Below are 12,115 nucleotides of genomic sequence, written 5' to 3'. Positions count from 1 at the left end.
AAAGGGACGATGGAGGGGGATGGCGAGCACCGAAAGAATTAAGTGGGGGGCGATTTGGCGACCCGATGGTTCACGGATTGAATCCCGGTTCTCTGACCAGCAACCGATTGGAGCAATCAGCAGAGAGAAGGAAGATGATGCAGTTGTTCTTGTTCTTGCTGGGGAGGTGAGTTGGAAGTAGGAAGTAATTGGATTGGAAGGCGTGTGGGGTACAATAGTGCGTCATGGTTCTCTGATTTGTATGGAAGTATATAGGCTAATCTTTCTTCTTTCAGGGTATTGATATGGGGCTGGACATGGAGGAAAAGGGCGTCTTCAAGCAATCGGAGAATCGGAGAATCGGAGACAAGTGAGGTTCAGACAACGCAGAGATAGAAAAGAAGAAGAAGAAGAAGAAGAAGAGAAAAAGTTGGGAGAAAATCAGGCAGACAATTGTGAATCACGAGTAATGAGGATTTATGCATTGTGATTGCTGCCTGACTTTGCTGGGTTTGTCTCCTTTGGCTGCCTGGATTCCTGGAGAAGTTATCCCTGCACATAACGGGATGACACAGCTATCCTCCGTTATACATCCATCTATAGTAGTTCCTGAGCACGTGATCGGTCTCGCCCACGGATCGACGAACTTCTCCTCTTACTTCATCTCCATCTTTCCTATTCATCCCACCTCGAACCGGCCCAGATACTATATGGGTCTTCTTGATGATCGGTCATGAATGATTGAATTTTCTTTTTTTGTTTCTGCTTTCCTTTCGGTTGGGGATATCTTCTCCGATCTGGTACCTTTTTTCCCCTCATCGGCCGGATACCCTGTTTGTTTTGATGTGATGGTGGATTGCCGCAGTGTCTTGTTCTAGTTCCTCATAGCGTTTCTTTCTTTCCTCCCACTTCATAGATAGGTCCTCGAACTTACTGCAGAAATGGATGAGTCGTCGGTCTCGGCCGATACGAGCATGCAAGCTCAGCACTTTGTCAAGGCCGACGAAGTGGACCAAACCGGGACGGACATCAGCCCCGTCTCCGATGACCAGTTGATGGAGGAGGTTGCGGAGGGGATCCGAAAGGAGCAGGCGTCCCACAATGCGCCCTCGGATGTCTCTGGGGATCGACCTCCTCAGACGACGACAGCCGCGAGACGCCCCGAGTTGCGTCGGGATGTGGCCGCGCCCCCACCCCCACTGCAACCGCCGCCCCCGGCTCCCGTCCAACAGGCGTCGCAAAGGCCCCCGGACTCCCTCAGCCTGGCACAGTTGAGACAAATAGTCCAGGAGATGCCCAAGGCGGAGCAGCCGGCCTATGCATTTGATTATGCCGACGCCCAGCCATTCGCCGAGGAGATCGAAGAGTGGTTCCAATACAGTGAGTTCGACCGGATCATGCTCTTGGGCATGAAATCCTCGTTTGAACACCGATGGGGGCTGTTCTGTGAGAGACACCACCCCTCTGGTCCCCAATCGTCCTGGGTGGATGCCCCCCGGGACCTCCAGAAGTCATTCATCAGTCAGACCATTGATCGGCTGCGGAACCGAGACAGCGCGGCTCGGATCGAGGCCCTGGAGATCATCTGCTATGTGGTGACGGGGATCTGGGGGACCACGGCCGGGATGGTCGCGGAGGACTATCCCGAAAACGTGCCCCCTCAAGAAGCCGCCGAGGTGCCCAGAGCCAAGTCATTGCAGATCAGGTGGATGGAGAACAATGTCAATTTGATCAATGAATGCTCCGGGGTGGGCCCCATCTTCGAGTGTCTCTGTGCATTCTTTGAACGAGGTCGCGGCTCCTCGAACCCCGACTTGGACAACCTGGGCGCTGAAAGTAGTAACCCGGCCGTACTGGCCGCGTCCGAGCGGGAGGTGAATCTCGTCTTGACGGCATTCTACGTCATTGTGGAAGTGGGTCGGAGACAGGAGGCGCGCCATCTCCATCACCCTCCGTTAAGGCACGCCATCATGGAGCTGGAGCCCAATCTGCTCGTGTTCCTGGTTGAGATCATATCGCGCTTGCGCTGGGACGATTCCGCCAACGTACCGCTAACCCGGATCATCTTGCTCCTTTGGAAGTCTTTACTCCTGTTCTTCGGAGGCACAGACGCCCTGAAAAGGGCCAAGGAAGAACTGGAGCCTTCCTTTGAGGAGCGGGAGAATGGATCCTCACACCGGACCCCGTTTCTCACGGCCTCCCCGCTGGACTACCATGCGTTCCGACAGGAGGTCACATCGAAGTATCCCTCCTATAACCCACCGCCGCCGGTAGTTCCCGTGGAACTCGAGAACAACTCCATTCTTCCTCCTCTGCCCCAACACCCTAGCCGAATGACGGCTTCGAATGGCCTGTTTTCCGGGGTCGGGCCATCGGTTGCGGGTGGGAACGGCTCGATCCTGCACCAGTCAGTGCATATTGCAACGCCGGCACCATCGCCCCCTCCGTCGCCCATCGGCCCTGGCGGAAAGGCAGGGAAGAAGCAGAACTACCAGACGAACCAGAACTTCCCGTTCATGTACCCCCCTCTGGACGATGCTAGCAACGATCTCGGCGGGAAGGGCACGACGGAGGTCCAGGATGTCCTAGTCGGGAAGAAATGGGAGGGCAGCGATGTGCCGGCGTCGATCATCGAGGCGGGACAACTCTTTTCTTCGCACGTGAAAATGACCCGAGCGATGCGGCAGCTCTGGGAGGAGCGAGAGCGCTTCATGCGATACGACCGGGGGTGGTCCCTTGACGAGAGCGAAGCTGGCCCGGCCGACCATTTGGCCGACGATCTGACCAAGGATCTGGACGATCTGAGCCTGCGAGAGAAACGCAGAATGAGTTCCGACTCGTCCGCCAGGGAGACCGACAACAATGATATTCAACAACGACTTGATGCCGTGAACGCGTTCTATGTGAGTCTTCTGTCCTCTAATGGGGATCCGAGCTTCCGTCACTAACTGGCTGACAGTCCGACGCTCTGATCCATCTACAATCGATCACCATTGTCTTCTTAAAAATCATCCTGACCAACGTCAGTGCAATGGTTAACCATGCCAACGTCCAGAACAGTCAGGTTATGGGGTATGTGCATGTGCCCAGATATTTGTCGTCAGATAAGATAGATCTAACGCCTGTGCAGCGACAGTTTTGGTGCAGCTAGTGGGTTTGGACCTGCCCCCACGAGTTTCCATAGCCATCTGGACATGGACGCCGCCATCGATGAGCTGGACAGCACACGTCTGCGAGAAATCACTGGAAAAGCGATCTCGGGGACGTTGCTGCTCATGGTCAAGTGGTTCAAGAGATCCCGTACGCCCTCCCCCATCTCCCATAGGTGTTGACTCAATACTCATTGCCGACTGCTCGCAGATATTCTCAAGTTCGAATACATGACACAGCTGCTTCTGGACTCCAACTATCTACCCCTCATCTTGAAGATGTTTGCGCACCAAGACATTGACCAGGCGGTCGCACAGAAGAACGACCGCGAGGAACTTGGGTAACTACTCTCTACTTCAACTGTCTAGAGCGTACTGACTGGGACCAGCTTCTTCCACTTCTGCCACGTTCATTCCGACCAACCCCCGGAGCCCGAAGAAGACTCGGACGAGGAGTCTAGCGGCGACGAGGCCGTCCCTCCGCCGATCTCCCGACACCGGATGGACTCCGTGCCCAGTAGCTCCCCCGTCCGCGGGTCATCGCCGGATTTAGCGCCGGATTTGACGGAGGGCCCTCATCGCCCGGAGGTGGACGAGCTCGGATACCCGACGGCGCCGCCCCCGAAGGAGCCGATCACGGTGTTCTCCTTCCGGAACTTTTTCTCGGCGATCAACTACCTCCACATCATGCAGAAGATCACCCGCAACAAGGCGCACCGCTGCCTCCTCATGGTGCAGTACAAGTCCAGCACGATCCTTCGCAAGGGACTCAAGATCCCGGATCCCCACCTGCGGTTCTACACCCTCAAGCTCTTCAAGTCCCAGGTGCCCTACTGCGGACGGAAATGGCGACAGAGCAACATGCGCGTGATCACGGCGATCTATCTCTACTGCCGGCCGGAGCTACGCGACGACTGGCTAGCGGGCTCGGACATCGACGCCGAGGTAGAGGAGGCGCTCCCGCTAGAGCAAGCGTTGCGCGGCCTCACGCACTGGTGGCACCTACGACGGTACAAGGACGTCATGGGCGGCGAGGAGGGCGCATCGATCATGGAGGAGGAACGCGACTTCTTCGTGCGCGAACTCGAGGCCATGGGGTGGGGATTTGCGGGGGATGAAGTGCTCAACAGCGTCAGCGACGAGGCGGAGATCATGGCAGGGGCTATGCCGAATGGCACCGAGTGGGAGGGAGGGGGGGGTCCAATGCAGATGGAAGGATACTAGCCATCTTGCAGCGTCACTACTAGATCAATATACCCTATACATAGAGAGACTGTAATCCGTCCTATTAGATATCGATGATTAGAGACGAACCGTGGAAAGAAAAGCGGATGGCCGGTCCTTATCGATAAGAGGTGCCCACGTGACCGGTCACTGCGGAAACTTTTTTTTTTTTCCCTCTAGTTTTTTGTTTCGACTCCGCAGCTCAGCCAACATTTCGTCCTCTCTCTTCCCCCACATCCATTTCGATCTCGAGCACGTCCGGTGTTCTTTATATTCACGATGTCGTCAGACGAGATTGTCTGGCAGGTGATCAACCAGCAATTCTGCTCGTATAAATTGAAGTAAGTGATGAAACCGACCAGTCCAGCCATCAGCCATATCGGAGCCTTGACTCTTTTTCAATCTTCTCTATACAAAGAAGATTTTCATAATCCATCTTTAAGGCGGCAAATACAAGAATAAAACTAATTCAAGCAGGACCACCAAAGGCCAAAACTTCTGCCGAAACGAATACAATGTGAGCGGACTGTGCAACCGCCAGTCGTGCCCGCTGGCGAACTCGCGGTACGCGACGGTGCGGACGGACCCGGAGACCGGGGCGATGTACCTGTACATGAAGACGGTTGAGCGGGCGCACATGCCCAGCAAATGGTGGGAGCGGGTGCGCCTGTCGTCGAACTACGCGAAGGCGCTGGAGCAGGTCGACGACCGCCTGATCTACTGGCCGAAGTTCCTGGTGCACAAGTGCAAGCAGCGTCTGACGCGGCTGACGCAGGTGGCGATCCGGATGAAGAAGCTGGCTAAGGAGGAGGAGCGGCTGGGGGAGAAGATCGTGCCGAAGCTGGCGCCGAAGATCCGTCGGCGGGAGGAGACGCGCGAGCGCAAGGCGGAGTCTGCGGCGAAGGTGGAGCGCGCGATTGAGCGCGAGCTGATTGAGCGCTTGCGCAGCGGAGCTTATGGTGATCGGCCGTTGAATGTGGAGGAGGGGATCTGGAAGCGTGTGCTACGGGGCTTGGAGCGCTCCGGTGAGGGTGAGCGCGATGAGGATCTGGATGAGGGTGAGGAGTTGGATGAGCTGGAAGAGGAGGAGGAGGGTGTGGGCGAGGTCGAGTACGTGAGCGACCTCGAAGGGGAGGAAGAGGACTTGGAGGATATTGAGGACTGGCTGGGTGGGGACTCGGCCGACTCGAGTGACTACAGCGAAGACGACGAGGACAGTGATGAGGATAGCGACGAGGACAAGGACATCTCTGCCAGCGATGACGAGAGCAAGAAGCCCAAGCCGGGCTTCAAGCGGAAGCGCCCTGCTCCTCAGGCCAAGCCGCGCAAGAAGGGACCCCGGGTCGAGATCGAGTACGAGACGGAGGGTGCTGGCAAGGAGCAGATGCTGGCCTAATTGGTTGTTTAATTGGAGGTTATTCGAAGAGAAGAGAAAAAAAGGACAGAAAAGGGGAGATTTTATCAAGCGGCGTTCTGGACTGTCATGTTGTTTTATATTGTGTTTGCCTTGACCTTGACTTGTTGGATGCCATACCCATCCTTGCAATTACTGTTCTAGCATATTTCTCTGTTGTAGAGAATCATTTACTTTATCGATTTTTCCGCGGTTCTTTCTTTGATTATGGCTTGAGTTGATGATATACACGAGACGGTCACGTGCACCCGGGTGGGCATGAACGTCGTCATCTCTTCCTCTTCGGGTTAACTTGAAACAACTTCCACTCACCAGAGGACACCTCGTCTTTCTTCTATTGAATCTATTCCAACACCCTTAAACACGTCCCAACGCCCTGGTCCTGAGCTGGTCATCCCGACCCGGGTGTATTGAAGCCACAATGTTCTCCTCCATCACCTCCTCCTCCGCCATCTCCAATCTCGGCACGAGGCTCAACTCCCTCCGCCGCACCATCACCCTCGGCAACGAAGCCGACGACCCAGACAGCGAAGACTGCTCACACGTCTCCAACGTCCTCCGCGCATACTACACCGAAAAGGGCCGCCCCTTCCCCCCCTGGCTGCCCCCGGACCCAAAAGCCCCGCTCCCATCCCCCGCCCGCATCGTGGCAACAACCCAGATCCAACCCGGCGCCGCCGCGCCCCCGGGCTCCGCCTACGGCCGCAACAGCGGCGGCGGCCTCGGCGACCTCTGGGGCGACTCGGGCCCCTCCTCCTCCCCGCCATCTTCCCAAACAGCCTCCCTCCGACGCGGCCGCAGCACCCCCAACCCCGCCGGTGCCCCGCTCTCCGGCATGACCAGCCCCATAGCCAGCCCGCCTACCCAGTCGCCTGCCCCGCCAACCCTGCACCCGGCGGGCGCCCGCCCGCTGCCCAGCCAGCGCGCCGCGTCTTCGCAATCTGCTGGTGCGGCCCCGCCGCTGGAGCGCGCTGCGTCGGCGCAGGATCGCCTCCGTGCTCGTCTACATGGGGGCGGCAGGTCGCCTAGTCCTGGGACGAGTCCTGGCGTTAGCCCTGGTATGAGCCCTGCTCTGAGCCCGACTAGCAGTCGCACTGGGTCGCCTTATTATGGGGGTGAGCCTGCTGGGAGGAAGCCCGTTGGGGGACGCATGCGATAGAAATAGGGGTGGGGGGATACTGCTGGTTAGTATTCGTGTGGGGATGACAGACGGACGGACGGACTGTGCGGACTGCAGATTGCAGAGGTTGTGGTATTAATATTAATTTTATCGTCAATGGACATATTTACTGGCGCTGCTAGTTTGATTCCTGTGTATATGAATATGCTGTTAGTAAATAAATCAGTATTCTTTGTGTCGTTGGATGGGGTCGTAATATATATATATATATATACTGCGTGTGGTAGCCACTCTACAACTTCATAACAGAAGATAGATCATCTCTCTTGTGCTTTGTTCTTCATGCTTGTATTACATATATATATTCTTGTGCTTCAGCAGTTCTCACCTTGATATACCCCAGAACACGCAAGACCTTTACCCCAAACATATATAGTATAAGTGATACAAACCCAGCAAACCGATCTACGACGAAGATTGAAGCTATGAATATCGATCAATAAGAAAGTTATAAAGTAAAAAATTGAGCAAGTCTATATGATACGGCATGACACGACATACATGATATAATATGATGACAAAAAGCAGACCCCAGCAAGGAGCCAGTCAATGCAGATGGTAATAACGACATAGTTAGGGAAGAGGAGCAAAGAAGAAAAGGGAAAAGAAGTTAGAGAAGAAGAAGGAAAGAAGAAATATCGCTCGTCCTGCGAACCTTTACGATCGCAAGAATCCAACCCAATTGTCTTGACAAGATAGTAGCAACAGGACCGGGCATCCCGGAGAAAAGAAACAGAAGGAGAGGGAAAAAAAGAGTCAACCCCTCACTTTCCGATAGCTAGGCGGTTTCCACGATTGCTTGATGAGTTTCGCTGCCCAGATCGGAACTAACGAGACGGCGCTGACGGCGCACACGCGCCACACCCAGTCGAGGGTGATGACGAATTTCAGGTCAAAGTAGTCGCCTAGGAAGGGTACGCTGGCGGCGTAGAGGAGGGCCGTGCCGAGGAGGGAGATGATCATGACGGGGTGCCAGGTTGTGATGGCGATGGCGACCATCAGGAGTTCGTTGAGTACGAGAGCCGTGAAAGATACGCTGATTAGTTGTGGACCCTTGGTCGTGTCGAGGAGAATCTGCGATAGGCCCTGGATGACGGCGCCTTGGTATACTGACACTAGTACCCAGGCGAAGAAGGACCGGTAGCTGAGGCTGCGGCCTGTTTTGAGCTCCTTGTATAGTTCTGGGTAGAGGTTGGCGAGTTTCTCGTCGACGTCGCGGTCGAAGACGAGGGAGAAGACTGGTGCGTTGGTGTACACTGTGGCGTACCCGACCATGAGCCAGTTGATGAAGAGGCCCTTGGGGTCGAAGTGGCTGGCGATGCTGTACATTGTTTGGCAGGCGCTGATGATGAGCCCGCGGTGCATGATGAATTGCGCTAGTTTGGCTGATCGCTTGTACGAGTTGCGGCCGTGCCATACGAGTAGCTTGGTGATGTGGTGGAATTGCGTGATACTGAAGTCGGCGGCCAGTGATGCCTGGCGCCCCTCTTTGCCGACGATGCCGAGTCCGATGTCCGCTGCTTGGATCATCGACACGTCGTTGCCTCCGTCGCCGATGCAGCACACTCGCTTCTTTGTGTACTGTCGGATCAGGTCGGCCACTTCGGCCTTTTGAGTTGGAGAGCATCGACAGGCGACAACGGCCGGGAGGAGGACTGCGATCGAGATGAACGACGATCGAAACTGGCTCAGCATGAGCGCCAGAGACTCGCCATCGATCAACAGGCAGCAGTCTGTCTTGTTGCGCAAAAAGTCTAGCGCCTCCTGCGCGTTCGACTTGTCCTTGACCCTCGCCACCGTGTGGATATACTGTCCTCGGGCCACTAGTTTCGCGGAGATGGCCACGCACCGCGCCGTCTCGACCTTGTCACCGGTCAACATCCAAATCTTGACTCCGGCGTTGCGGAGAAGCTCCAAAGATGGCTTGACATCTCGCTGCAGACGGTCTTCGACACCAGTCACCCCAAGAAGCTCCAGATCCTGCTCGAGATAGTCGCCGATCACCTTGGCCATCCCAGTGTCTCGCCCTTGGAGCGCAAGGGACGCCTGCTTGTACTTCGCGGTGAATTCTTGGAATTGCGCCAGAGACAGCCGCTTCCGTCCGACTACCAAAGTTCGTAACCCCTCGCGGGCCATGTTGGAGGTCTCTTCATCGAGCCAGTCGTTGGCGGCGACGATTGATGTCATGACCGTGTCCGCACCCTTCTGATAAAACCAAATTTCGCTTTCATCCGCGGGGGAATCCAAGGCACCCTTTTCCCGATCAAACTGCACGATGACCCCCATGCGTTTGCTCTCCGAGGTGAATGGGAATATGTCCAGGATGCGGGCGCGGACGACGATGTGGCCGGTGTGCGTGGACTCGAGAGCGATCGTCTGTCGGTCACGGTAGGCCAGCTTGAGTCCAACGTCTTCCGTGTAACGCACGATTGCAATCTCATCGGGCGACGAAGCTTGGTAGTTGGTTACCTTGACCCCGTCTTCTTCGTCTGTGGTGGGGGTCACATTGTGGCAGAGGGCCATCGCCAGGACGATGTCGCGGACGCGCGAGCCAATTTCTCTGCGGGTACGGGGAGCAGCCCCCTGTCCTGCCTGAGGGACAAATGGCGCGGAGGGAGTTGTCAGTGCAGTTCCACCAAAGCTTTGTCGCACGTAGGATATCACTTCTTCCATGGCGTCGTTGGCGTACGAAACGGTTCCCACGTGGATCTTCTTCAGCTCCATTTCTGTATGCTAGTTAGTCGGGTGCTCTCGTGGATGATATCCGGAGAACCTACCATTTTGCGTCAAAGTGCCAGTCTTGTCTGACAAGAGGTATTCGATCCTCCCCAGATCTTCCGGGATAGTGCTCGTTCTCACAACCGTGTCGGGGATTTCTTGGTCGCGTTCAATGAATCGACCATAAACAGATTTCGCCATATCGAGGTTGACCCGCAAGCTCATGGGGATGATGGTTGAGAAAAGAATCAGGTAGATCATGATCGCGACGTACCACGGCTTGTCGCTGGTTGGCTGGAAGCCCTGCAGGCCGACCAGAATGATCGACAATGTCAGGGTGAATGCGCACAGGATCTTGGTGAGACTGTTAATTTCATATTCCAACAACCCCACCTTCGAGCGCGAAGGGGACGTCGAGAGGGCGGCGCGCGTCTGCGACCCTGTGTAGATGATGACCGCGTAGGTGACCGTGTTGGACGCGAGAACGGTGTTGGCCCACGCGGTGTTGTCGATACTCAAGGGAGCAGAGTTGGGTTGGGAGGGTGGATTTTCAGCTTCATCTCCCTGATCGTCTGTCTTGTCGACGTGGGGATCGTAAAACCCCGACGCAGGCTCCAGCTCAATGTTCCCGACAAACTCGTTCACCCGCTTGTCGGGCCCACTCGCTGTGACCTTGAGTCGCGTGAAGTCACTGAAGCCCAAACTCTGAGACAACACTGAAGGCAGGCGCAATTTCCAGTCGGTTTCACCGTCCAGTTGATCAGTACGGATAAAGGTATCGGCCGCCGAAGAGGTATCCTCAGCCAGGGAACTCGAACTCGGTTCTCCGTCCGCGGGATTCTGGTCCGCGTCGATGAGAGCTGCCGGAGGCTCCGTGGTTGAGTCCCGGTGAACCGTACCCGAATCATTTGAGACACTTTTAAGAATGACAACATCGGCGGGGAGGCGTTGGTTTTTGCGAACTTTCAAAACATCCCCCACCTTCAAGTCTCGCGATTTCTTGGTCACCTCGAACACGCTTTCGGCCTCAGAGCGGGGCTCCTCCGCAGTTGGCCGGGACCTTCTCCCCGTCGGTCGATCGAACGCCAGGACCGAAAACTCCTCCGCGTTCGCTTCTGCATCCCTCCGACGGCGCCCGATATCATCCATGGCCTCCTTTCCCAGGGAGATGGAAACCACAAACGCCAGCGGGGCGATATAGGATGACATGTAACCGATCCGCAGGACCGGAATCGTCTGGGACAAGGCGACACAGAGAAAGTAGATGTTGAAAAAGAACGAGAATTCGTTGTACAGTGTCCGAGGCAGAAAACTCCACGGGGTGTATTTCGCATTCGAGACGGCGTTGGGAGGGTATCGCAACCGTTGTATCCGTCCAACCAGCACATCGCGCGGAGGCTTTACCTGATCGACCTCCCGCCTGGAGCGGTTCGACGCACCGAACAATCGCGTGATGGCATCCAACCCCGGGAAACGTCGTCGCGCGCCCCTTGGTTCCTCATCAGGAAAAAGGTGCGCGGAGCTATGCCTGCGTTCGTCCAAGAGCGGCGCATCATCCTCGCTCGCGCGTGGTGATCTCCTCCGCCTGTCGCCATCCGGATTCTCTAGCAACGCATCCATATCATCCTCGCCCCCGTGCGTCCCCGAACGGGTCCTTCCCCACACCCGACTCCCAACACCCTTGCGCAAGTTCTTCAATGCAATACCCTGGCCATAGCCGCCTCGTTGATGGGAATCGTCCCGCGATGCCCTCGGGGAGCTCTGAATGATGGCAGTGGTGGGATCCAGCTCCTCCAAGTCGAGATCATCGTCGGAGCCAGAGATACTCGGACTGCCCGGGGGTGGTAGGTAGTCGTCGGACGGCATCCTGAAGGACACGGCCGATCAAAGCGAAATTACGCGAATCAAACACGGAGAGCAACGCAGAGCTTCCTACACCAACAACCAAGGGGTCATTTCACGGCAAGGTGGTTCCAGAGATCATTGTTTGGGTCGCTCGGAGATATCGTCGGTAGTCGTGCTGTTTCAACAGGGATAACACGGTCCTCTCGATGGCTGGAATCGCAGGTCAGACCGGAAGGATATTCGATGTGTCGGATTTAAGCACGAGTCAGAACCACTGCGCTCTTGGGTTCGGGTTCTGTGGATGCGCAACTATGAAGGTCTCGAACAAGGAGGATGAATAAAGTGACAGCAGGAGAAAGGCCGATCACATGATGGCCTCTGCCACAGTGGCTGAAACAAGCACGATGTCATCGATCGCCGTACGCTGTATTTACCACGAAGGAACAATACCATGCTCTCAAGATGGAATCTATGCGGCTACCCTGGTCTTCCCCTCAGTGATTCCTAATTCAGATAGATCCTGCATCGGATCATGGATCATCATCAATGGAAATAGATTGGGAATAAAGTGCATATCTGTCCTGTAAGGTGGGATGGAGTTGTGTC

General features: G+C 55.8%; 4 protein-coding genes across 4 annotated transcripts; 3 read left to right on the top strand and 1 right to left on the bottom strand.

The window, feature by feature from the left end:
- Nucleotides 1-677: 677 nt before the first annotated feature.
- BDW47DRAFT_134207 (FAR11/STRIP family protein) lies at nt 678-4,352 on the top strand (the record flags this gene model as incomplete). The annotated part of the gene is made up of 5 exons (XM_024818035.1): nt 678-2,882; nt 2,939-3,051; nt 3,110-3,279; nt 3,340-3,469; nt 3,518-4,352. The coding sequence occupies exons 1-5, from the start codon at nt 921-923 to the stop codon at nt 4,350-4,352; spliced, it is 3,210 nt and encodes a 1,069-aa protein (XP_024675129.1). The 5' UTR covers nt 678-920.
- Nucleotides 4,353-4,521: 169 nt separating this feature from the next.
- Nucleotides 4,522-5,989, top strand: BDW47DRAFT_100524 (ribosome biosynthesis protein MAK16). The gene is made up of 2 exons (XM_024811455.1): nt 4,522-4,693; nt 4,830-5,989. Exons 1-2 carry the CDS (start codon nt 4,632-4,634, stop codon nt 5,746-5,748), a joined length of 981 nt encoding a protein of 326 aa, XP_024675128.1. The 5' UTR covers nt 4,522-4,631; the 3' UTR covers nt 5,749-5,989.
- A 101-nt stretch (nt 5,990-6,090) lies between these two features.
- Nucleotides 6,091-7,010, top strand: BDW47DRAFT_100523 (uncharacterized protein). The gene has a single exon (XM_024811454.1). It carries the CDS (start codon nt 6,188-6,190, stop codon nt 6,923-6,925), a length of 738 nt encoding a protein of 245 aa, XP_024675127.1. The 5' UTR covers nt 6,091-6,187; the 3' UTR covers nt 6,926-7,010.
- A 397-nt stretch (nt 7,011-7,407) lies between these two features.
- Nucleotides 7,408-12,052, bottom strand: BDW47DRAFT_100521 (aminophospholipid-translocating P4-type ATPase NEO1). The gene is made up of 2 exons (XM_024811453.1): nt 9,724-12,052; nt 7,408-9,672 (listed from the first exon to the last, which is right to left on the bottom strand). Exons 1-2 carry the CDS (start codon nt 11,528-11,530, stop codon nt 7,703-7,705), a joined length of 3,777 nt encoding a protein of 1,258 aa, XP_024675126.1. The 5' UTR covers nt 11,531-12,052; the 3' UTR covers nt 7,408-7,702.
- Between the last annotated feature and the right edge of the window lie 63 nt (nt 12,053-12,115).

This window comes from Aspergillus candidus, assembly GCF_002847045.1.
Source record: "Aspergillus candidus strain CBS 102.13 unplaced genomic scaffold BDW47scaffold_6, whole genome shotgun sequence".
Taxonomy (NCBI): domain Eukaryota; kingdom Fungi; phylum Ascomycota; class Eurotiomycetes; order Eurotiales; family Aspergillaceae; genus Aspergillus; species Aspergillus candidus.
This window is presented reverse-complemented; position numbering and strand designations above follow the sequence as displayed.

What these genes read in the sequence shown, in the direction of transcription:
- BDW47DRAFT_100523 (XM_024811454.1), top strand. Translation starts at nt 6,188, where the DNA reads ATGTTCTCCTCCATCACCTCCTCCTCCGCCATCTCCAATCTCGGCACG.
- BDW47DRAFT_100521 (XM_024811453.1), bottom strand. Translation starts at nt 11,530, where the DNA reads ATGCCGTCCGACGACTACCTACCACCCCCGGGCAGTCCGAGTATCTCT. An exon ending in TGGCACTTTGACGCAAAATG is followed by an intron (nt 9,673 to 9,723) that starts GTAGGTTCTCCG and finishes ACTAGCATACAG; the next exon opens with AAATGGAGCTGAAGAAGATC.
- BDW47DRAFT_100524 (XM_024811455.1), top strand. Translation starts at nt 4,632, where the DNA reads ATGTCGTCAGACGAGATTGTCTGGCAGGTGATCAACCAGCAATTCTGC. An exon ending in TTCTGCTCGTATAAATTGAA is followed by an intron (nt 4,694 to 4,829) that starts GTAAGTGATGAA and finishes TAATTCAAGCAG; the next exon opens with GACCACCAAAGGCCAAAACT.